Genomic DNA, 24,966 nt, shown 5'->3' on the forward strand with positions numbered 1-24,966 from the left:
TGTATATTGCTTTTATTTCCCACAACCTTACCTTTTTTTTTTTTAAATATATCTAGTGAGATGACCATATGGATCTGTACTGATATTCCCTCCTCATTCTTGTTATTGGTAATTTAATGTGTATTTTTCATTTGTATATGTTCTTAAAAATAAACGTTGCTATCTTCCTAGGAACATCACCAACGGCAAGGGAAGCAAGGGCAAAAATGAACTATTGGGATTTCATCAAGATGAAAAGCTTTTGCACAGCAAAGGAAACAGTTAACAAAATCGAAAGACAACTGACAGAATGCGAGAAGATATTTGCAAACGACATATCAGATAAAGGACTAGTGTCCAAAATCTATAAAGAACTTAGCAAACTCAACACCCAAAGAACAAATAATCCAATCAAGAAATGGGCAGAGGACATGAACAGACATTTCTGCAAAGAAGATATCCAGATGGCCAACAGACACATGAAAAAGTGCTCTACATCACTCGGCATCAGGGAAATACAAATCAAAACCACAATGAGATATCACCTCACACCAGTCAGAATGGCTAAAATCAACAAGTCAGGAAATGACAGATGCTGGCGAGGATGCGGAGAAAGGGGAACCCTCCTACACTGTTGGTGGGAATGCAAGCTGGTGCAACCACTCTGGAAAACAGCATGGAGGTTCCTCAAAATGTTGAAAATAGAACTGCCCTATGACCCGGCCATTGCACTACTGGGTATTTACCCTAAAGATACAAACGTAGTGATCCGAAGGGGCACGTGAACCCGAATGCTTATAGCAGCAATGTCCACAATAGCCAAACTATGGAAAGAACCTAGATGTCCATCAACAGATGAATGGATAAAGAAGATATGGTATATATACACGATGGAATACTATGCAGCCATCAAAAGAAATGAAATCTTGCCATTTGCAACAACGTGGATGGAACTAGAGCGTATCATGCTTAGTGAAATAAGTCAAGCGGATAAAGACAGCTATCATATGATCTCCCTGATATGAGGAAGTGGTGATGCAACATGGGGGCTTAAGTGGGTAGGAGAAGAATCAATGAAACAAGATGGAATTGGGAGGGAGACAAACCATAAGTGACTCTTAATCTCACAAAACAAACTGAGGGTTGCTGGGGGGAGGGGGCTTGGGAGAAGGGGGGTGGGATTATGGACATTGGGGAGGGGTGTGTGTTTTGGTGAGTGCTGTGGGGTGTGTGGACCTGGCAATTCACGGACCTGTACCCCTGGGGATAAAAATACATGTTTATAAAAAATTAAAAAATTTAAAAAAATGTTGCTGTTTTGTATGCATGTATTTTTAATGCATATAAATGGTACTGTGTTATTAATCTGATTCCTTTTTTGCTTTTGGGCCCCAAAGAGTACACTCTACAACCAATTTCTATTTCTTCTGACTGCTACGTAATACACAATGGTGCTACCCGATACATTATACCTGTTCACTCTGACTGATGGTCTTCCAAGTTGCCTCCAACTCCCTGACTCCACAGATAATGTCGCCATGAACATCTTTATACATATTCTCTTGTAAACCTGCATGAAGTTTGGGGAGGATGTATACTCAGGAGCTCAATAGCTGAATTATAAAATGTGCATACAGTTAATTTGACTATATGATAGGGAATGTCCTCCAGAATGGCTCTACCACTTCATATCCTGCCCGCCTAAGGGATTTAGGGAATCCCGTATCTGCGAATCTTGCCACCATCCAGGCTTCTATTCTTTTTATTGGTGTAAATTATAGAAAATGATATGTCATTATAGTTTAGCTTAAATCTCTCTGATTACTAATGCTTATAAGCAGCTCTCCCTATATTTTTTTGTTTTGTGGGGAGGTTCCATTTCTGAATATTTCATATATATCCTTTGAGTTTTCTCTTTTTCTTGTTCATTTGCAGGAATTTCCTGTATCTTCTAAATGTTAATCTTTTAAAAAAGATTTTATTTATTTGAAAGAGAGAGACAGAGAGAGTGTGAAGGGGGAGAGGCAGAAGGAGAAACAGACTCTCCACTGAGCTGGGAGCCTGACTCAGGGCTCAATCCCAAGACCCATAAGATTATGACCTGATTCGAGGGCAGCCACTTAACCAAATGAGCCACTCTAGTGTCCCTAAATGTTAATCTTTTGTCAGTTTTAAACATTGTAAATATCTTCTATCCTGTTATTGATTTATCTTCTCCATGGTGCCATTTATTGATAAGAAATATTTTTTATTTATTATTTTATCTTTTTAAAGGTTTCTATTTATTTGAGAGAGAAAGAGAGAGAGACTGAGCATGAGCAGGGGAAGAGGGCCGAAGGAAAGACTCCCAAGCAGACTCCCTGGTGAGCATGAAGCCCAGCGCAGGGCTTGATCCCACGACTCTGAGATCATGACCTGAGCTGGTATCAACAGTCGGGTTGCTTAACACACTAGGCACCCAGGCACCCCTGGGACACATCTTTAATATTAAGTCAGCCTGTCCGTGAACATGAATGTCTCTCAATGAATTCAGATCATCTTCTAGGTTTGGTTTTTTTTTTAAGGATTTTATTTATTTATTTGACAGACAGAGATCACAAGTAGGCAGAGAGGCAGGCAGAGAGAAAGGAGGAAGCAGGCTCCCTGCTGAGCAGAGACCGCAATGCGGGGCTCCATCCCAGGACCCTGAGATCATGACCCGAGCTGAAGACAGAGGCTTTAACCTACTGAGTCACCCAGGCACCCCAGTCCTCTATGTTTTATATTAGTATTATATTCTTTTTATATAGTAGTTTTTTATATGCTCTTTCTCCATAGTATTTTTGTTGTAATTCATAGATACTTTCTATGTTGTTATTACTATGAATCGTGTCCATATTTAATGAGTGCCTTCTGTCTGCAGGCCCTGTGTTGGGTGCTAGGGATGTAGGATGTGGTAGTGGTCATGACACAGGCTCTGGTCTCATGGAGCTGACACTGCAAAGACAGACATGACACATGTAAATAGATGAATAAGACCACACATTGTGAAGAGTTGCTAAAGCAAAGAGATTTGCTAAAGCAAAGGCCCAGCCTTCCACCCTGGCTCTTTGCCTTCCCTACGTCATTCTGCAGTGCTCGGCATCTCTGCTCTTACAGAGATCCTGACCAGATGTCAGGAAACCGGGATTTCCAGTCCCAGATCTGATTCTATCTAGCCAGTTTGTTCATCTTTAGAACAAAGGGCTGAACTAGACAAACTTTCAGGACTCTTCTAGCACCATCCATTTTCCTTTGTTCCTTCTCTTCTCCCTCCCTCTCTCCTTCCTTCCTTCCCTGGTTGAGTGTGAAAGAAAGCACAGTATTACCTGGGGAAGGGAAACTGCCATGTCTGGTTTTAAGATGTCACAATAGTCAGGCCAAATGCCCACAGAACGTTCAGGTATGAATCTTGAGAGAAGACTCTATGGTAGAAATGGACAATTGAGAGATAGCTCGGGAAAGCTGCCATGTGAATGAGACAACTTAGAAAGAGTGCATAAAATAACAAAAGAGGAGGACTAAGAATAGAACCTGGGGTCTGAGCCATTTAAAGTAAATTAGAGAGAGGACAATTTTCAGAGGAAAATGGCCATAGGTTTAGTTTTATTTTTTTTTTAAGATCTCTCTTTTTTTTAATTTTTTATTTTTTATAAACATATATTTTTATCCCCAGGGGTACAGGTCTGTGAATTGCCAGGTTTACACACTTCACAGCACTCACCAAAGCACATACCCTCCCCAATGTCCATAATCCCACCCCCTTCTCCCAACCCCCCTCCCCCCAGCAACCCTCAGTTTGTTTTGTGAGATTAAGAGTCACTTATGGTTTGTCTCCCTCCCAATCCCATCTTGTTTCATTGATTCTTCTCCTACCCACTTAAGCCCCCATGTTGCATCACCACTTCCTCATATCAGGGAGATCATATGATAGCTGTCTTTATCCGCTTGACTTATTTCACTAAGCATGATACGCTCTAGTTCCATCCATGTTGTCGCAAATGGCAAGATTTCATTTCTTTTGATGGCTGCATAGTATCCCATCGTGTATATATACCATATCTTCTTTATCCATTCATCTGTTGATGGACATCTAGGTTCTTTCCATAGTTTGGCTATTGTGGACATTGCTGCTATAAACATTCGGGTGCATGTGCCCCTTTGGATCACTACATTTGTATCTTTAGGGTAAATACCCAGTAGTGCAATGGCTGGGTCATAGGGCAGTTCTATTTTCAACATTTTGAGGAACCTCCATGCTGTTTTCCAGAGTGGTTGCACCAGCTTGCATTCCCACCAACAGTGTAGGAGGGTTCCCCTTTCTCCGCATCCTCGCCAGCATCTGTCATTTCCTGACTTGTTGATTTTAGCCATTCTGACTGGTGTGAGGTGATATCTCATTGTGGTTTTGATTTGTATTTCCCTGATGCCGAGTGATGTAGAGCACTTTTTCATGTGTCTGTTGGCCATCTGGATATCTTCTTTGCAGAAATGTCTGTTCATGTCCTCTGCCATTTCTTGATTGGATTATTTGTTCTTTGGGTGTTGAGTTTGCTAAGTTCTTTATAGATTTTGGACACTAGTCCTTTATCTGATATGTCGTTTGCAAATATCTTCTCACATTCTGTCTGTTGTCTTTCGATTTTGTTAACTGTTTCCTTTGCTGTGCAAAAGCTTTTGATCTTGATGACATAGGTTTAGTTTTAAATGGCAAAGGTTTTTAATCTCCTTTGAAGACACTTTGAGTGGAAGTTTAATGATTCAAAATCAATCTTTTAGAATTATTTCTACATCATCTTCCCTCTGGAACAAAACTGGAAAAAATGTCAAATTGATGACCTTCTGTGATCTCAAAAGCATATTGGCTTTTAAGGATTTTGTTAACAAAATACCGGAGCAAGTCACTCTATTGCACATTGCCTCAGTTTCCCCATTTATAAAGTGAGCATAATAAGTCTTATCTGATGAGACTGTGGTTAATGTGAAATTTGGCTTAGGAAAGTAGGAAATTTTTATGGAATTAGGAAATCTTCATGTTTTAATTCTTTATGATAATACCAAGGGTTAAATTTGTTTTCTGTCTCTGACCTTTTCTCCCCATCCAGTGACTAGCTTTTTCGTAAACTAGTGTTCATTCCATTCTTGCATACCACCTCCTTCTGTCTCAGCTCCTCTGAGCGCCCCACGCCCAGCAGTTGGGAGATTGGAAAGACACCATCTGCTGGTTAATAAACAGACATGTATTCATTTATAAGTTGATTGGATGAGCGTGTCTCTTGATGTCCCCGTTCTGAATGTTTGTGCATTCCACCACAATCTCACACCCAGAGCCTGTGTGGCTGGGATGAATCCCATCTGAGCTGACCGTCCTTCCTGGAATCCGTGGGCTGCAGAGGACGTGAGTTTAGCCAAAGTGGACACCTGCCACCGACTCAGAACAGCAGTGGCTCTGGAGAATCCTGACTTTACAGAATCTGCCTGGGGCCCTGACCGCAAGGCCCGAGCATCACGGATGGAGCATCTACGGGACACCTATGGGTTGGGGGGAGAGTGTGGTGAAACTGGAGTAAACCAAGAGACCTGGGTCCTAGCACCTCAAAGGAAAGAGGATAGTGCGGATGGTGACAGGCTTAGGACAGACCCTTAAGGCATTTTATGGGCAACTTTTTATTTATCTAGGCCAGATTGGGACCCAGCAACCCATAACTTCCCCCACTGATGGATTACTATTCTTCCGAAAGATCCACACGTCTCTCAAGTCCCTCTGAGCTCTGCGACATCCACTGGAGCGAGAGGATTTCTCTGGGAGCTGCAGGCGCTCGTGCTCCCTGCACTCGGCTGGAGTCTTGGGCTGCCCTCCTCCAAGTCGACATGAATTGCTGCAGATGTATCTGGGCTCCTTGGCCATGCACTTGAGTTCTTTATCCCCAGGTCCGTGTCCCAGAGACATGAATTGTTGAAAGGGAGACTGTTTGCTTTGTTTTTTAAAGATATGTTGAAGAAACAGAATGAAGCGCAGAATTAAGAAGAGCCAGCTCCTCCACTGCCCACAGGTTTAGAGGCGCAAAAAATCCTTTTGTGAGATGGGAACTCACACCAATCAGTTTGCAAGGCCTTTCCATTTCCCAGAGGGGACACTGAGGTCCTCCCATTAAAAGCACTTGCCCAAAGTATTGTAGAGAGTCAGTGACAGAACGGAGATTAAAATCCATTTATTTTTGTTTAATCCCAGTCTGAGCTTTGACTCTGTACAGCAGGGATGACTTAGGGCAGTCTTAGAAGGGGGATGAGTGGCCCTGGGCAGCACACAGGCAGCCAGGACCAGGCCAGGGGCTGGGGCTGTCTCCGTGGGCCTGCACATCTCTCCCTGGGAGCTCACGCTGGTCCTCGCTTTCTGTCTTAGTCTTTTCTCCTCCAGCTTGGGCTGCCATCCACACAGCAGGACTGATCTGGGGCGGGGGGTGGTCTTTCTGTGGGCACATCTACCTGATCACTCCAGCCGAGCTCTAAGCCCCACACCCACCCACCACTAATTGCAGGGTCTGAAAGCCAATGGTTGGTGAGTGGATCCCCGCACTGTAGCTGGAACATGAACTTGAGGTCGGACAGACCTAAATTCAGAACCCCAATTTACCTACTCTTAGTTGTACAGGCTTACACAAGCAACTTTAGGACCTCCGCTTCCAAATTTGATTTTCACACTAACCCAGGTGAAGAACGCGTTAGAAAAGTGAGAATCGTAGATGAAATGGCGACAGTGTAGGGGCAACAGTAATTACAGGAGAGGTAGATCATGACCAATGGGACCCTTGCTCCCTGGCGCTGAGTTCAAATCCTCCCACCAGCAAGTTCTGTGAGGCAGGTGCAAGGCTTGTCCCATTTTATGGATGAGGAAACCAAGGCAGGAAGAGTTGGGCACTAGCTTTGCTATCTCTCTATGTCCCTCATGTGCTTCCTGAGACAGGCAAGGAATTCCTTTCCACCGTACTGGGGAGAAGTTGAGGCACAGAGAGGAAGATAAACAGTGAGCCCAGGGTCACCAAGAAGGAGTTACTAGAGGGGCTGGGTCTGAGTACAGATTCCCTGGCTCCCATCTCAGGGTCCCCCGCCCATGGCCTCTACTTGCTGGGCTCCGCCAAGCCCCAGGGAAGGCATGTTGCCTGGGAGCAGTGCTCTCCCAGGCCAGCTCACCCCTCCCGCCAGGGAAGCACTGCCCTTATCCCCTGCCAGACAGCCTTGTTGCCCAACGCGTGGACAGGAGCCAAGCCTGGCAGCCTTTGGTGGGCATCCAAGTCGAACTGCTCTTTCCTGCGCCGAGTTTAGCACGCAGCATGGCTTCATCATCCAAATATGTCCTGCCAGACAGGCCTCAGCTGCTGGCCGGCGGGGCACTTGGCGGCCCGAGAGAGCTTGGCGTTAATTGGGCCCAGCCAACATAAATCACGGCTCTCATTAAGAGGAAGTCCAGCCATTCTCCAGCAGGGAAGGGGTGAGAGGTGGATGGCAGGGGAAGAAACTCTCACTGAGAGGGGTTGAGTCCCGTGGTGGCCCTGGGACCCTAGCAAGTGTCTGGATCGTGCAAAACCTCTCATCCAACCATGCATCTGCGGGACTAAGAGGCTGTCCCCAAAGATCTCTGAGAGTTCATGCCAATCACAGAGCGGTCCTGGTGCTTTGGGTGGGGGGGATGCTGTTTTTCCTCTCTGCTTGGAGCACCATCAGGGATAAATCCCATTTTAGCCTATGGGGCATCTGTCATCTGACTTTGGAGGGGCAAGAGAAGGTCCTCCCCATGAACAAAAGATCTCCCAGGGGCTGCTTTGCTCTCTGGAACCTTGATAGCAGAAGGCTTGGATGGTCCCGGCCACAGAGCAAGGTGCTCTAGCAGGGGCAGCTTCCCGGGGAAGCTGGGTCACTTGCAGCAAGGCAGGGAAGGGGTTGCCTGCCAGGGTCTGTCCTAAAAGCAGACTTGAGCTGCAAACAATGGTCAGCTGGACTGAGGTCACCAGAAAATGTTGGGTCAGTTTGAAAACAAATTACAAACTTAAAACCTCTGATCTTGCCAAGCACGCATGTACGCACCCACCCATGCGTGCCTCATGACGTTCATTCCACCCTCGGCGCTGATGAAGCTCTAGCCACGCGCCAAGTACCATGCGGGGCCTGGGAGTATCGATGAACCACATGGAATCATCGCCTTATCCAGAGTCATGATCTATGGAGAAGGACAAGCATCTGAAAAATTGACATTAATCCTCTATCAAAGATTTGTGCAAGGTCCTCTTGTCTACAGACGCAGAAGTTACGGACTCGGATGTGGTGGGAGGCGGTCCAGGAGGCAGACGGGGTTCCCAGAGGAGATGGCATCAGCAGGGTCTTGGAGAGTGAGTTGGAAGTACAGGAGAGGTCAGCAGAGGAGAGGGAAGAGGGGAGTAAAAGCCGAACAGAGAGACGAAAGGGGTGCTCTGCTCAGAGGACAAAACAGTTGGTTCTGTGTGGTTAGAGGGGATAAGGAGTGAGGGGTGGGGAAAAGGGTCTAGTGAGGCTCAGGCTTGGACTTCTACGATGACCCATCTTTGGGGGGGACCTAAGTTTGTTCCAGTGATATTTTACAGCAGTTCCTAAACCCTGTCTGTGCCTCAGAGACACCCGAGAGCTTTCATAAGATACAAATAACCAGTCCCTACCCCTGCGATCCTGATTTAGCTGGCATGGTGGGGGCCAGGAATCTTTTAAACCAGCTCCCTAGGTAATGCTGAGATAGCTAGCTAACAGCCTAAGATTGCTCAAAAATGTAAGATGCCAATACATGTGTCAGAGAAAAATAGAGCAGAATTGGGAGACAGAATTCTGAGGGAGGGGGATGGCACAGTTTGTAACAGCATGGTCAGGGAATGGAAGACCTGAGGGAGTGGAGGAGAGAGCCCTGGGGAAGCCTGGGGGAAGACCATTCCCAGAAGTAAAAACAGCAGGTGCAAAGGTCCTGTGGCAGAGCTGACTGACGTCTTGAGGGGAAAATAAGGCCAGTGCTGCTGAAATATAGGAGGTGAGGTCAGAGAGGCAGTCGGGACAGGCAGGTTGTGTAGAGCTTATCCCCTGGCCTTTTTAAACCTTTGATTTAGTCCCACCATCTTGTGAAGAAATGGGCCCGGAGAAAGGACCTTGAGTAGAATCATCTTCTTTGTGTTCCTCTTTGGCACAGCACTTGGAACAAGGCTGTGTGGCTGGGTAGTATAGAGGAGCATGGAGATGAATAGAATATAGGTTTGGTTGCCCCAATGGTCTCAGTCTAGAGGGGGAGACCCCCCCTCATGCGCTTCTTTCCAACAGGTGGCAGACTGTAATTCATGCTAGCATCCTGATTCCAGCTATCACAGAATTGGCTGTCCCAGCTTAAGGATGTGTGGAGGAGGTGGGCATGTGACTGAGCAGACTGTCACTGAATAGCACCTGGGGGGTGGGTAGGGTAGGAAGCAGAGCAAGTGTAGGGAGGGAGAGGGAAGGGAGGTCTGTGGTTCTGGAAAGGCAAAACGCAGACTCAGAAAGTCCTGAGTTTCAAATCTCGAGCAGCCTTGACATTTGAGACCAACTGGGGGCACATGGCTTTTTTGCATCTCCCTGGTCTCTATGTCCCCACTTTTTCCACAGGGTTGATCCCTCCTCTGAATGTTGGCTGTGGAGATGGCTGACCTGCTGCGTGGTCCTGGGTCCACCAGCCGGGGGCATGGTGTGGGGGAGGCCGACTCACGGAGGAAGTCTGGCAGCACCTTGCCCAGGGGTAGAGCCCTCTCTCTTTGGAGCACCGAGTGCTTCCATTGGCTGCAAGAAGAGGAAGAAAGCCAGGTGAGGAAGGAGGAGAGCACGATTTGGTCTGTTTTCCTCCCTACCCACAGCAACACTTTCAGGCTTTCTGGGAGCCACTGTGGACAAGGGCCACCAAACAGCGTCTCCTCACCATTCGCGCTGCCCATCTCATTGGCCAATGTGTTCCAGATCTCAACTGCACTCCGGAAGTGGCATCATTATTACTGCCTCGTTTCACACAGTGGAGGGGCCCGGGGGACACGTGGAGGTGGGCACGATTGTCCTTGAAGGAGCCAGGATTTTTCTGTGTTTTTTCCTCTCTACCCTGCTGACCTCCAGGGCGAGGCCAAGGGCATACAGACCTTGAGGAACCTAGCATACCTGGGTGAGTGGGGAGCTGCTGAGCAGGTCAGGAAGCTGGGGACACTCCCCCTCTTTCTGTGTGAAGGAGTTGTAGGTGACAGTGGTCCCTTGGTCCTATCCCCTCCATCCTGCCAGGGCTTCCACGTTGGCCAGATCCCAGCCCCACCTTCTAGGCCCAGCCTAGTTAGCTCAGCCTGGGGAAGGAGCCTGGGTTAGAAAGAGAAGGTGCACCCATATAGGTTAACCCTTTCACTGCCAGACAAGGACCATTTCTGAGGCAATTCTGCTGGATTCAAGTTTTCGTTCTCTTGATCCTTCTTCTTTCGGTAAACCCTTCCTTAGGTCTCTTGGGCGCTGTTTCCTGGGGCAGAGTGGGGGATAAAGAGGCAAGTCAGATCTTGTCCCTGCCAAGCCCTGGGGAGATGCCAGGAGCAAGAGATGAATTCTAGCCAAAGAAATAGAACATTCCTCCTCCCTCAGAATGGCCATTCATTCATTCATTGACTGTTCACTCAGCCTGGGCCCTGGGCAAGCAGGGACGCCCCAGACTGTTTTCGAGACCCTTCAAACTGGAGAGGGGTGAGCATGGGCACACGTTCAGCTTTGAAATTGATAGCACTTTTGGCTTGAAATGACCTGGTTGAGAAAGGAAGTTCAAGGGTCAGGAAGGTTTGGTTATATCCATGGTGAAAAACAAGGAGTTTTGATTTGGTTGCAGCCGGGTCTGATCCTTTGCTCAGACACAGGTTCCCTTGCGCAAGTCAAAACTAACGTACCCCATGTCTCAAGCATTTTCTGTTAAACCGTTGAGAGCATTCTGCACAATCATGTAAAACCACTTACTTGTCATCGAGTGAGGGCTCGGAGGGCAGGGGACCAAGAAATTAGTAGTAGTAGTGAGAGCACTAGGAACCTGCAGTGAAGATGACTTAGGGGACCAGAACCTTTGCCACCCATGAGAATCCTGAGACCAACAAGGACTGTCACCTCACCTCTTTCAATTCCCACACCTGAGCAGTTGCAATCAGAGGCCAAGAAGCTGAAATGGTCAAACATCAGAAAACACTAAGAATGATTGATGCCAGGCCGAGGCTTGCCTCTGTGGGAATCTGAGAGCACCCCCCCACCAAAGCCCCCCAGAGCCAGCCGGACCTCTTTGGTCTCATACTGCAGAAGAGATCTAGAGCTTTGCCTCCAGCCTGGGGGCCCTACCCCTCTAAAAGGCCTCTTCTCATCTCCATTCGGCTGCTTCTATCCATTACCCCTGAATGGAAATGGAAGCTTAATTTTTCTCGCTTGAAGCCATTAACACTCTGGGCCCTTGACAGGAAACACAGCTCAGCTTTAATTAGCCACAGCAAGCTCCGCACAAGGGCTTCTAGCGGAGCCCGGGGACTTCAAAGATAAAGGCTTCCCCATTCTCTCTAATCACAGCTATTAATGAGCCAATTAAGGCTTTCTCTGGGGCCTAGGCGAATGAACAGCTCGCTCAGGACGGTGGGCACACAGCTCACCGCCCCACTGAGGGGAAACTCGGACGGCCTCAGCTCTGCAGCCCATCGCTTGTGTGTCTTAGGATGGAGCAAGTGTCCTCTCTGGGCCACCTTCTATAATGGGGAGGAGAACATTGTTCCTCCTGAGGAGCAGTTACTGGGACGGGAATGATTGCAGGGCAGTGGTTTTCGAACTGGAGCATGTTTCAGAATCACCGGGAGGCCCTATTAACACTCTCTGGGGGGCTTCGCCCCAGGATTCTGACTCAGTTGTTCTGGGAGGGGTTGCCTACAAGAAAACTCATTCCCGGGTGGCAGTGTTGCTGTTGGTTCGGGGACCCATTTCAAGAGACATCGCTTTAGTCAACAAGTGTGAGATGTTACTCGAAGATTTTGATTACACTCCCAGCTATAAATGTGCCATCACCCCTTTCCTTCACCTGCCTCATCTGACAGTTTCCAGAAGTCTCCCATCTGGGCTGTCAACGCTGGGACACAACAGCGTTTGTCACACTGCGGTGGCCTGACAGCGTATCGCCCTCCAGGTGGGTTCCTTCGGGAGGGGAAATGGAGCGGGACTCCCCACTTCCAGAAAGAGCAGACAGTGTGGAGTCCTCCAAGTCCTGACGGATGTGCTGTGTGGTGGATGTTGAGATGGAGCTGTGCAGAGGGGAGGACACTTCAGTGAGGGAACCAGGGAACTGAGCAAAGGGCACTGGAATATGCCTGTGGCTTGTGGGGAACTGGTCAGAATCTTCTAAAGAGTCTTCCCAACTGAAGTCTAATGACTTTAATGTCATGCTGTGTTTCACGTTTCCTCAGGCAACTGAGACAGACTCCTTCAGCTATGGCCTTCTGCCTGCAGTGCCCCGTAGTGTGACTCGAGTCACTGTGCTTGGTGGCTTTATAGACAGACTTCTGTGGTCAAAGTACAGTTCAGGTCCTTAGGATGCTGGGTCTCAGCTGGGGCAGTTTGCCATCCTGTCCAGACCCCTCCTGGGGCTCCCTCCAACTTCCTGCGCCCTTCCTCTAACCTCCTCTTATTCATGTCCTCTTCAGCCTTCACAGCCCCCCTAAAGTTCCTCAGAGAGCTTGTTTCTGAGCACTCCCACGTTAGCCATCTTTGCCTTATAGATAGGGTACCCCAGAGTGTGTGCCCAGGGGCTGTGGAGGCTGTTAGCAGTTATAATGTGATTCAGGGAGTGCTGAGCTAAACAAAGTAAGTTTTCTGCAGAACTTCTCAGAGCCTTGAATATGCTGCTGTGGAGATTCAGGAGGGATGCTTAACAAACATCATTTCCCAAACTAATTTCACCACAGAATGTATACTTTTTCCAAAGAGGATCTGGCTTCTATACAAAGGAGCTGGCTGAGCTTCAGATTCCAGCAGACCTGGGCTTCAATTCTGGAGCTCATTCCCCTTGGAACCTTTATCTCTTCCTCTGTGAAAATAGAGAAAGTGGTCCTTCCTCTGGGTACTCTTAAAAGGCTTAAGTGAGGTGATATAGGAGAGGCGCTCCAGCCCAAGTGAGGTACACAGTAGGGGCTCAGTAAATGTGTATTTTCTTCTGTCCCTATTGGTTTTCCTGTTGCAAGCTTACAATCTGAGTGTGCTGCATATGAGCGTGAAGCCACACTCAAACACACAGGGTTAGAGGCATGAGAGGTCATAAGTGACCAGACCATCCAAGCAGGCTTCCTGGAGGAAGAGGGTCTTTGTTAGATTCTGAAACGTGTTCTCCAGCAAAGGCCTGGGGCAAGGGAGGAGGTTGTGGGGGAGGCTTTGAGAACTACCTTTCTGCAAGCAAGCTACAGCAGGACTCCTTTATTTTCCTTTTCCACCCTGGAGGCCCATTTCCCCACCAAATCTAGCCAACGCAGCACTTGCCTTCCCCTCCCACGGCTTGAACTTGGCCAACATCTCAAGTTCCCGAGGTATGAGCCTCAGAGTGGGGGCCCTCCTGGCTTGTGGAAATTCACCGGGCTCACAGAAGCCTGCTGTAGCAAGGCCCTCAGGAAGCTCAGGTCAAACCGGCCCCCAGGACCTAGGGTGCCGGGTCACACCCCACCTACGCAACCCTGGCCTCAGGGGTGGGCAGGGACAAGCCCAGTCCAGGCTGAGGAGGAAGCAGCCCAGCAGATATTCTGCCCCCAAACTCTTCATCACCCCTGCCGGGGGCCCCACGATCAACCATGTCCAGAGACCCTATTTCGAACGAGGCTCATTTCATTTAACCAACTCACTTCAACTCTATAAGATCCCTAAAGCTAGAATTTTAGTTCTCATTTCACTCATGAGAACACAGAAGCTCAGAGAGTCAGCTTGAAACCAAGCCCATCTGGTCCGAAGTCCAAGCTCTCTCCACTGGTGCCACAGAGCCGTGGATTTCTCTTGGTAGATTTCCTAGTGTGGCTCGACCCCACCTCCAGAGAGCCTCCCTGGTCATCTCCTGAGACCACGCTTACCTCCCCTTGAGCGTCCTCAGTGGGAATTACAACACTCCTCTTCCGGGCACCCATGTTTCCTTCCTGGAAGGAAAGGACTGGTTCCGAGTCCCACACTCGGCCCTTAGCAGCCAGCACAGGACACATAGTAATAATCTCTGTCGAGAGAAGGGGTGACACACAATTTTTGAGATTGTACAGACATGTCGCGAGCATGGCATCCCCCCACCGGTCCTGAGCTCTGCACCTTCCAACTCCACTCTTCCTCGCCCTTCCTCATGCTACCCTGGGCCGGGCTCACAGGTCCTGGCTGACTCGACTCTCCCAGGTGTCATCTGTTTAACCCGCGCTATGCTGCGACCCAGCTAGCCAGACTTCAGCAGGACCCCGAATATTCATGAGCGCACCCCTGTGGCCGGACTCTCCCAGGGGCGTGCTCTGTAAGATCTCGGCTCCAATTTTCTTCCTCCAAATGAGTTGCAGTCCGCACGTCCTCGTCAGACCTGGGGCTTGCCCCACCGTCCCCTGAAACCCGCTTCAGTGACTAGCCAAGGTGCCAGGGAAATTATGAAAACCATGTGACAGGTGACCCGCTTCAGTGACTAGCCAAGGTACCAGGGAAATTATGAAAACCATGTGACAGGTGAATGGCCGCGCCTGCGGCCTTTCTTAGGTTTCAAAGGGAGGATGGCTTGCTCCAGCATATGGGCTAGAAATTCAGGCTTGCAAGCACTTTCCAGAAAGCACAGGGCACACCAGACCCTCACAGGATTCTGCTTTTCCCTTCAGCGGAATCCAGCTGGGCCTCTTGGCCCTGGGGTCCAAGAATGGTCATGGGTCTGGCTCCGTCCAAACACTGTTCCCTTGTATGACGAGCAGACACACAGATGGGTTCTGAGCAGAAAAGGAACCAAGTAAACTGGTCAGAGGGTTCCAGAGCTGGCAAACACCTTTGGTCACTAAGTCTAATCTTCTCACTTTCCAGATGGGGAAACTAAGGCCCAGAGTAAAGTGTTCGCCTAGAGTCAAACAGCTTATTAGAGACTGAGCCATGGCAAGACTGAACATATCAGTACCTCTCAAAAATCTTGCAAGAGTGAGAGATAAATGGCCATGAAGAATAGTGTCCAGAAGCTTCTATTTGTATTGGCTGGTAGAAATACAACAGGTACACCGGACCAAGTTTGTTCTATCTGTGAATAAGGGTGGGCATGGCCTGGTGAGGTATATAAAGACAGTGAAGTCTGGTTGGGATTCCTGGCCAGATGCTGTCCCCCAGGGTGCTGGATGCCCAAAGAGTTCATATGCCAACGGCATTCCAGATCAGAGTTCAACCTGGGCAGCAAGTTTCCTATGGCATGGGGAGGGGAGAATCTCCAGTTGTTACACATCAGGCTGTTTCTACAGGGTCCCATAAAATACCCATACAGGGTCCATACAGGGTCCCATAAAATACCCATAAAAGTATTTTCCACACTTTGATAATCCTGGGGCTCCTATGGGTGGTCCTTCCATAAACATACACTGAGCAACTCTTAGGTGTGCTAGCACCTTTAGGGTCTCCTTGTTGCCATAATAGAGACAAAGCCCTTCCCATAATGCTCCTCTGTGCTCTCTGACCTACTTCTCACTTGTTACATCTGCAAACTCATCAGTCCATGCCAATCATGGCCATTGTGCCGAAAGCACCATCCACTTTTTTGCCTCTGAATCTTAAAACAAAACAAAACAAAAAACAAACAAAAAAGCCTTTCTGGAATGTTCTTTTCTCTTTCTCTTTCTCTCTTTCTCTTTCTCTGGAAGACTCCTCATCCTTCTCTACAACCCAACAACCCAGGGAAGTGTTACCTTCTCTGCCAGGTCTTCCTTCTCCCAATCCCCAGGAAGATATACCTTCAAAATAGATCTCCAAGCTGACCCCTCACCATCTGCACTGCTACTGCACTGGTCCAAGCCATCTCTTGCCTGGTTTGCTCTTGCAGGTTTCTAATTGGTCTCCCTGCTTCGGATCTCTTCCTTCTTTGAAGCGTTCTGTATACAGCAGCCAGGGTGATGTTCTTCTGTATGTCATAAATCAGATCACTTCTGTGCTTAAAACCCTCAGATGGCTTCTCATTGCAAAACTTACCATGGCTTACAACATCTCCCCTGCCTCTTTCTCTATTGTCACATTATCCATTCTGCCTCATTCTTCATGTTCCAGCCACAGTGGCTTTTTTCTTTTTCCTTGAAAGGACCAAGCTTACTCAGGGATCGCTGCCTTTGTGTGTCCCAGGGGGCTCCCTACCCCCACCAGATCCTCAAAATTCAGGTTGTGGCTCAAATATCTTTTCTTGGAGAGGTCTTCCCTGACTGCTCTATCTAAAGAAGACTCCAAGTTTCATTGTGTCTGCAGCAATCATGACTGTATCAAATGATTTTATGTATTTGTTTCCATGTCTCCAGCTGCAATATAAGCTCAATGATAGCAAAGATGTCACCTCTTTTTATGGACATGTCCCCAGTGTAGAGAACAGTCCAGGCTTCGAGTGGGATTTCAGTAATAAACATCTATGAACGACTGCCTTAAACGGTGCCCCATCATGCAAAGCCTATGGGAGGAGATCTTTGAGAACTCCTTATGGAAAGGGAAACCTGGATAAGCCATAAAAAGATGGTAGTGTTTGTGTAGGTGGAGAGAAAGAGAGTTGGCATCCCAGGAGGTAGGCCCGGCCAGGAGCATAAGTTGAGTGGTTGGAAAGAGAGAAGCATGCAAGAGAGAGAATGCCTAGAGCGGGGGAGAGGAGCTGACTCTGGAGGTCCTCGCAGGCCAGACGAGAGACCCCTTTTCCTCACTCGCCTTTGCACTATTTCCCATTCCAATCCCTGCAGCCTTCCTCTGCATGCACACAGTATAACTTGCAATCAGAAAGGTAGACAGGAGCCACAGGAACGTCCGGTGTCACCTGATATCATGGCAAATGGAAATGAAGTTCACCCCTGCTGGGGCAGAGCAGTGTTTGTGCCAATAGAGATTCTCAGAGAAGCTGGCAGAAATCGCCCGGATGTGTGAGAATAGCAAGTTATAGAGTCATTGCCTGCAAATGGGCTCAGTGGAATCTAGCCACTGGATTCAAAGAACACAGCATCCTTGAATGACAGAGTTTCAAAACACACCGCTCTTCTGGATCACTGTGGCTATCCAGTCCAAGTTCCAAAGCCCTTTAGCATTCTGTTCAAAATGACACCAGTGGCTCCTTGCACACCTCCCATGACACAGAGCTCCCCACTCACATTTCTGGAAAGCTCAGGCTCTCTGAAAGTCTTCCTGACTTCGAGATGGATCTAATCTCCACTTTAGCATTCCATTCAAAATGACACCAGTGGCTCCTTGCACACCTCCCATGACACAGAGTTCCCCACTCACATTTCTGGAAAGCTCAGGCTCTCTGAAAGTCTTCCTGACTTCGAGATGGATCTAATCTCCACTTTAGCATTCCATTCAAAATGACACCAGTGGCTCCTTGCACACCTCCCATGACACAGAGTTCCCCACTCACATTGCTGGAAAGCTCAGGCTCTCTGAAAGTCTTCCTGGCTTCGAGATGGATCTAATCTCCCCAAGTGGACTTCACGCTGACTCTGGAGCTACCCACTCTGCCCCCAGGCTGCGCGGTGAACACACACAGCAGCCTCCCCAGCTCTGGGCTTTCTTGCGGGGCCCCAAGCTCTGGGCTCTTACACCCTTTCTTCTTGGTGTTGCTTTAGTCCTCTCCTGGCCCTCAGCACCCCCTCTGGGCTCATCCCCTTTTGTCACTACTCAGTTTCTCTTGCATTGGGACAAGTCTCCCGGAGAGGGTGTCAGCCTTCCTGGGAGTCTATCACACCCTCTCAACTCCTACTTTAAGACCGTATGACCTGGCTGGTGGAAATGTAAAATGGTGCTGTCGCTGGGGAAAACAGCATGGCGGTTCCTCAAGAAAACCAAATTAGAACTTCTCTGTGATCCGTCAGGTCCACCTGTCAGAATACCCTCAAAAGAACTGAAAGCAGGGACTCAAACACTCAATGACTCCAATGCTCATTGCAGTATTACTCACAGGAGCCCCAAAATAAACATACACTGAGCAACTCTTAGATGCGCTATCGCCTTCCATGGCCATAGTAGAGACAACAACGCAGCCATCAACAGCGGGATGGATAAAGGAAATGTGATCTGTGTAGACAATGGGATGTTATTCAGCCCTAAAAAGGAACGTGATTCGGACATGTCCTACCACACAATGAACCCTGAAAACACTAAGTGGAGTGAGTCAGACACAAAAGGACAAATTGTGTGTGATTGCACCTCTCTGAGATCTCTAGACCAGGCAAATTTATAAAGACCTAAACTAGAACGGCGGTCACCACATGCTGGGGGGGGAAGGAAAGAGAGGAGGTACTGTTTAGCGGGTGCAGAGTTTCTGTTTGGGAAGATGAGAACGTTCTGGAGATGGTTGTGCAACAGCACGAATGTGCTTAATGCTACGGAATTGTGCCCTTAAAAATGGTTAAGATAGCGAATTTTGGGTTATGTGTATCTTACCACCACAGGAAAATGTTTTTTTTAAAAAGACCACACATATCTATCCCCCATTTCCTGCCAAAGGGTAATCAAGTACCAGACATTTATAAAATACTCCATGCGGGGACCGTCTGACACGCCGTGGGCCATTGGGATTAGCAGTAGAGACTGTCCTTGTTCATAACAACACGAACAAGCCAGGCGCTAGGCTCAGCAATTAACATGGATTGCTTTATTTAACCCACACAGCCTTCTCAAGTAACTATCGTTGTACCAAGTTGACAAATGGAACTGACACTCTAAGAGGCTAAGCAGCTTGCTTAAGATTACACAGGGACAGATTCCAGGTTCAAATGTGAATGCTGGATTCCAGAGACGAGGTTCCCAATCATACTTGACTACTGCTTGAAGAGACTTAAGAAATGCTTCAGAGCAAGAAAACCCACACACGCACAGGCCCCTTAAGATGGTGTGCTGGGGGACATGTGTGCCAAGATTCATGGCAGAAAGGAGCAGCCGTTAACTCCACGAGTACGCTCACCGGTCTTTTCTTGGTCAATGTCCGTTGAAGGAATAAGCGGTGAGCGACCATCAGCGTGTCCTGAAGAAGTCAGGAGGAAGAGGTAGAGTTTCAGCTGGGCCCTGCAGTGTGGGAAGAAGGTGGGGGAAGAGGACCTCCACCTCCACTCTGCTCAGGAGCATGTGCTGACCTCCAGGCTGTGCACCTGTGCCCCTCAGGCGTCCTCCACCCCCCAGCCTCCTTGTTGATGGCACCCATGCCGTCGTGGGCTGGGCTCCTTGGCTCCCTGGCTACTGCTGCACTAGATGGGCACTCCTGCTGGGCAGGGCCCCAGTCTAACCCTGTCTGTGCCCAATTCCCGCCAGGAGCTGGCCCAGACGCCGTGCTCTGGGGTTTCTCGCTGGACAGATGAACAAAGGGAGACTGCTGGAGAAACCCTCCAGAAGACTTCAACCTTGAGGAGCTCTTGTTCAATTCTCCTTATTTCCCTATAATTAGAACCAATTCCTGGTTAGCTCAGTTTCCACTCCCGAAGGTGGAAGGAATTCAGGAAACTTCTACCAAGAGGCTGAGCCCCGTTCTCAGTCTGACTGTCTAGACGTATGACCTGCAGGCTGCCCTTGGCGTGATCTTGCAGAAGCGGCGGGGGGCTGCGGCAGCAGCTGGTGCATGTTACCTCTGGGGCTGGCAAGGCCTTCCATTCTTCCATCCTCAGGAGTCCCTACCCCGACAGCAGCAGCCCGGACTGAACGGCTGAGGCGCACACCTGACTGGCAGGGGCCTGTACAGGTGATGGCTGGGCTGCTGCCACGAACCATGACCTGGGGGCTGGGGGGCAGGGTGCACAATTCAGGTTGAAGACAAAGCAGCCAGAGTTCCCTGGAGGTGGGTGTCAGGGCCACACTGGTCAGGGGGGAGGCGGCTGGGGCAGGCCTGTTGTTGGGCTGCCTCCCTGACGCCCTCAGAGCTTGCCTGTCTGACCTCTGGCCTGTGGCCTGCATCCCGGTCAGACGACACCATCCTGTATCCAGATTAAGCTTCTCTTGCTTCCAAAATAGCAACCCAAAGTGGAGGAAGGAGTACAGGACAGACCTGGGTTCAAACCTAGATTTGTCCCATTAGCTGTGTGACCGTGGAAACAGTTCCTTCATCTCCTGGACTTCCAGCCTTTCTCTTTGTAAATGGGAGATAATAAAAGCTACTTCCGGGGAGGATTCAATGAGATCATATTGATAAAGTGCTTGGAACCATGGCTGGCCTGTAGCCAGTTTTCTATATATGTTTGTTAAATGAATACACATTTATCTCAGCATCCCAAGTGGGAGCCTTGGAGCTTGGGAGATAGTTTAAAAACAAAACAAAACAGAAGGTTGTAGGATAAATGAAGAACTGAGACCTGGATCTGTGTCGCCCCCCCTACCCACACCCCAGGAACAGATGGCGTGACTTTGGGTAAGTGCCATGCCTTCTGGGGGCCTCAGTTTTTTGTCTGTACAATGCGGGTACAGGACACATTCTCCTGAGGGTCTGCTGTGGCTTGACTATGCTGGGGACACAAGAGCTCACAGCACCAGACCCCACCGTCCATCCTGTTGGCTCTAGCATTGGCCCCCTTCATTCCCGGCTATTCCTGATCCCTGGAGGACCCAGGACTTCTGTACTGCACCACTCAGGCCTCTTAGAAATGCCTGGGCCAGAGATTGTCAACGTGGATTAGTTCTGGGAAACACGACAGCCAGCAGAGTGTCCCCAGAGAGAGAGCTTATCCTGCCTGGCCACCGAGGGGGTGGGCTGAACATTCCAATCGACCTAGTGGCCTCAGGGGAGAATTTAGAGAAAAGGGCAGTGGGAAGCTGGTTCTGGAGGTCTCTTAATCCCCGGGAATTTAGAGCCACCGCAAAGTGGACTCCTAAATGAGGAGGGATTTGCTTCTCCTCCCAGCTTCAACAGACTGTTTCTGCAGAGAGAGAGGTTTTAAATAGCAAAGGTGACTTGGCTTGATTTGGCCAAGCTTACAGTTGGACACATTCCTCCTTTGGTTCCCAGGAAATAGCTTGTTGGGGGTGAGGGGCATGGAGGTGAACTGGGAGAAAGGAGATGGTGGTCTTCTCAAATGTCCCCGATAGGGGACATAATATGTGTGAAATAAATATGGAGAGGGGGGGGCCTGGACTATTGGGGGGCGTTTTATGGCTTAGGAACCCTCAGAATTGTCTTGTGTGGTTCTCCTAGAAGGGAGAAAGTGAGTCCCATGGAAAAACAAAAGACCTGCTCAAGGTTACTCTCGAGCAAAGTAAGTCAATGGCAGAGCCAGGGCTTAGGCTTGGGTCTCCTGACCCTAAAGTTGGCTGACCCTTATTCCTCAGACACACAGTTTCTGTCTGCACCAGTTACAACCAGCATAAACCAGGGTCCGTTTTACTCAGTGTACGTTTCCTGGGACATTGCCATGTGCAGGTCCTCAGCTAGGCATGGGGAGGGGCGGGGCTGGGATGGAACAGAGATGACCCAGGTGCCACCCTTGTCCTCCAGCTACCAAGGCAGGGACCCTAGCAACTTGAGAATACATGTTTAGGAAGGGAGAGACAAGGAAGGGGTGCACATCTGGCCAGGGCGGGGATGGGGCTGGGGGCTGGGAGCTCAAAGCTGCTCCTGTTCTCTGTTTTCTCGGTTTTGCTGGTCTTATCTTTCATGCTAGCCAGAAGAGAGGGATTAAGACTCCCTCATTAGCCAGGATATGCCATTGAGCCAACTCTCTAAGGCAGTCGCTTCTCTTCCAAGCTCAGCAGGACTCCCCACTGAGTCTCTGTCCAGTGGCCTTCTGGTTGGTCCCAAGCTGGCTGCTGCCTGACTCAGGTGAGTCATGTCTCACCTGGTTTTCCTGAGGTCCTGGGGTCCTGGGCACATGCTTCCTGCTCACGGCTGCTAGAGCGGTCTTTCTGCAGCAAAACGCCTTCAGGAAAGCTTTGTGGAAACCAGTCATTGCCCCCAGTTCTTTTCAGGGTTGCCCTGGGGGCAGGTGCAGCCTGAGGGGCTCTGGCAGCCCCAGGCGGCAGAGTTAGGAAGAGGGCAGAACACCTGGGGCATGTTGTTTCAGCTCCAAGGGAGGCTCTCAGAGATAATGCGCCAACCAGAGGGTCCCGTGTTCTAGCAGGCTGCTGGGGTGTGGGAAGGGAAGAAGGAAGGGAGAATGGTTTCCATCATCTCGAGGGGTGTGTGAGCAGTATCTTGAAGCCCTGCTGCTTGTTTGGACATTTTAGGGGGTGTGGGGGCATCAAATGAGGCACCAAATTCCAGAGCAGGACTGAAGATTGTAAGCCCTCCTGGGCCCTGTCTCTATTTCCATGTCTGCATCCCTTCTTGGGTGAGGGGCAATTTGAGAGCATTTGTAGTTGCAAATAAGCATGTGGGTCTGATTCTTCTTAGTCTTCTCAGCAGTGAGCACAGGGCCTGGCACTCACTAGCTCAGAAGTGCTTGCTGAGTGAGTGAAGGACTTGTGAGCTTCTGAGGTCCCAGAATTACTCCAGGACAAGGCCCAGCCTCTGCAGTGGAGGAATGATGGGGACTTGGGTGTGGAGAATAGGCTCCTCTCTGGCCTCCAGTCCCTGGGACCTCACCCACTTCAAAGGACTTGTAGATAAGAAGGGCTTTCTGGGCTAAGTGAGATCTGGCCCTCCCCCGACCTTTCCCCCACCCTGCAACACACACACCAAATGTGCACATGACAATCTAGCTTCCTTATCTGCCTAGGCTCAGATTTGGCCCCCCTGGGGCTTGAAAGGCTGAGAGAGCAACTGATGGTCCATCCAGATGTCCTTAAAGGCCTCCAGCTGTGGACTGCCGGGCATTATTCCTTCCCAGGTGCCAGCCCCAGCTTCCACCTGCATGAAGGTGTGAGGCCCTGCTTGGGTGGGAATGAAAGAAGTTATACTGGAGATCGAAATCCAGAAGGCAGAGGATCCCATGAGAGCGAAAGACCTGGCTGGAAGGATCACAAGAGAGGGAAGAATGTAAGAGGACACAGAAGGCGGAGGCTCTCACCTTTGAAGGGGGAGTTCCCTACATAAGACCAAGTCTTAAAAGACCCACTTGACGAATGGATGATTGCATGGCTGGAAGGATGGATGGTAGGAATGGACGATGGTCCATTCAAGGATTTATTGAACGATTCCTTGGATCCTGTGGAGTGAATCAGACCCAGCCTCCATCGCCAAGGAGCTCACAATACATAGGCTGTGACGTCACAGGGGTCATTCAACTTGGGAATGGGCATTGAAAGATTGGGGGGCAGGGTTGTGGCTACATGCCAAAGACAAGATCGAGCAGAATTCTCAGTGCAGTTCAGGCATCACTCCTTTGGGGTTTGAGATGCTCTGAGCATGTCATGAGACACCTTGAGACCAAATTCAAAATGATCAAGTATCTTGGTTGGTGTTAAATTCACGCCTCCTTAAATTGGATTTCAGTATGGTTAAGATAGTGTTCATACAAGCTCATGAAAAGCTATGGAAAAAATTAAAAATTGAGAAAACTGTATCTCTTTATGTAGTTTGTGTGTGTATGAATTGAAAACTTGAACTTGGGTTCAGGGAGGGTAAGTAACTCATTCAAGGCCACACAGACAAAGTGGCAGAGCTGAGATTTGGTGCCATAGCTCTGACTTGAAAGTCAGTGGATCTCTCTTATCTCACATGGATCTTGAGATTTACATCAGCAGAAGGATCCCTGGATACCAACCACTCTTGGAACTCCAGACCCCGTAGAAACAGAGATGGAAAGTCTGAAGTCTGAACAAAGGCCTAGAAGGAGTAGAACCTGGGGTCAGCTCAGGGAAGTAGTTATTGTTCAGCATGAGGGCAGAGGAGCAGACCATGAGGCTAGGAAGGGAGATTGGGCCAGTTTTGGGGGGCTTTGAAGGGCACGCCTCAAGCTGCTCATACTCCCCAGTGATCCCCCTGTTCGGCTGACATCCAGAGGCTGGTTGTTGGAGGTGTGTATAAACCAACAAAATGAGAAACAAGAGCAGATTGACAGTGTGTGGGGGGTGAGATTTGAGTTATGTGAATTGAGGTTCTGCTGTTCCAGCGAACAGAATTTATGACAAGGACCTACTGACTGCTTACTTGGTGCCGGGGACTGTTCTAAGAATTTTCCATGGGTCAATTCATCCTCCCAACAACCCTGTGAGATGGGTACTGCTCTGAATCTGCTCTACATGTGAGCCAGTGGGGGCCGCCGTGTGCACCGCGGACCGATGGCGTGTATGTTGGATCCCTGTTCTCACATAGAGAAGTGGGTGAGATCGAACAACTCCTGTGAACACCGCCGACACACTCTTGGTGAGCGAATGATGTTCGCACTTGAAATTTAGCATGATGGGAGTAAGAAATGGCAAGGCCCATGCTTTCTGATGCCAGACTCTGGGGTCCCTCTGCCACCCCATCTCCCATCCTGAGGGTCTCGCACACGGTAGGGGAACATCAAATGTCTGTGGAGGGTTGATAAAATCTTCATGCATTCCAGCGTCCCCTGTGGCTTGGCTGCCTCCAGGCACCTCACCCCGGGGAGGGGTGGGGTGTGGCTTTTTTGGGCTGGGAGGTTCCCTCCTGCAGACACTGCTTTCCAGACTCCTAGCGGCCTGATCTGAAAAGGGAGAGCTTGCAGGCAGCCTCTGGGGAGGTGTGGCAGGGATCTGGGGATCAGGTTCTGCTTGCCTTTCTGCCGGTGTCAGCCCTGGGGCAGGGTGCATCCCCAGCTCTCTGGGTGGCTCGCACAAGACCGTGTGGGCCCGAGAGCCAAG

General features: G+C 49.3%; 1 protein-coding gene and 1 long non-coding RNA gene across 6 annotated transcripts in view; one reads left to right on the forward strand and one right to left on the reverse strand.

The window, feature by feature from the left end:
* The window catches only part of LOC309843112, a 1,054,942-nt gene that overhangs the window by 13,023 nt on the left and 1,016,953 nt on the right, over positions 1–24,966 (forward strand). The window lies entirely within an intron of this gene.
* On the reverse strand, positions 9,413–23,361 carry LOC309843111 (uncharacterized protein). 3 transcript variants are annotated; one of them, XM_082688353.1, is made up of 6 exons: positions 23,208–23,361; positions 22,038–22,320; positions 19,187–19,246; positions 16,028–16,162; positions 14,124–14,260; positions 9,413–9,816 (listed from the first exon to the last, which is right to left on the reverse strand). In XM_082688353.1, exons 2-5 carry the CDS (start codon positions 22,146–22,148, stop codon positions 14,150–14,152), a joined length of 417 nt encoding a protein of 138 aa, XP_082544479.1. In that variant the 5' UTR covers positions 22,149–22,320; positions 23,208–23,361; the 3' UTR covers positions 9,413–9,816; positions 14,124–14,149. The 3 variants fall into 3 exon arrangements, with proteins under 3 accessions (XP_082544479.1, XP_082544478.1, XP_082544480.1); XM_082688352.1 differs by having other exon boundaries at positions 22,038–22,323; XM_082688354.1 differs by lacking the exon at positions 16,028–16,162 and having other exon boundaries at positions 19,187–19,287; positions 22,038–22,323.

Source organism: Mustela nivalis (assembly GCF_964662115.1).
Source record: "Mustela nivalis genome assembly, chromosome: 10".
Classification (NCBI taxonomy): domain Eukaryota; kingdom Metazoa; phylum Chordata; class Mammalia; order Carnivora; family Mustelidae; genus Mustela; species Mustela nivalis.

What these genes read in the sequence shown, in the direction of transcription:
- LOC309843111 (XM_082688353.1), bottom strand. Translation starts at nt 22,148, where the DNA reads ATGACTGGTTTCCACAAAGCTTTCCTGAAGGCGTTTTGCTGCAGAAAG. An exon ending in CAGGACCTCAGGAAAACCAG is followed by an intron (nt 19,247 to 22,037) that starts GTGAGACATGAC and finishes TGACTTCTTCAG; the next exon opens with GACACGCTGATGGTCGCTCA. An exon ending in CATTGACCAAGAAAAGACCG is followed by an intron (nt 16,163 to 19,186) that starts GTGAGCGTACTC and finishes TATGACATACAG; the next exon opens with AAGAACATCACCCTGGCTGC.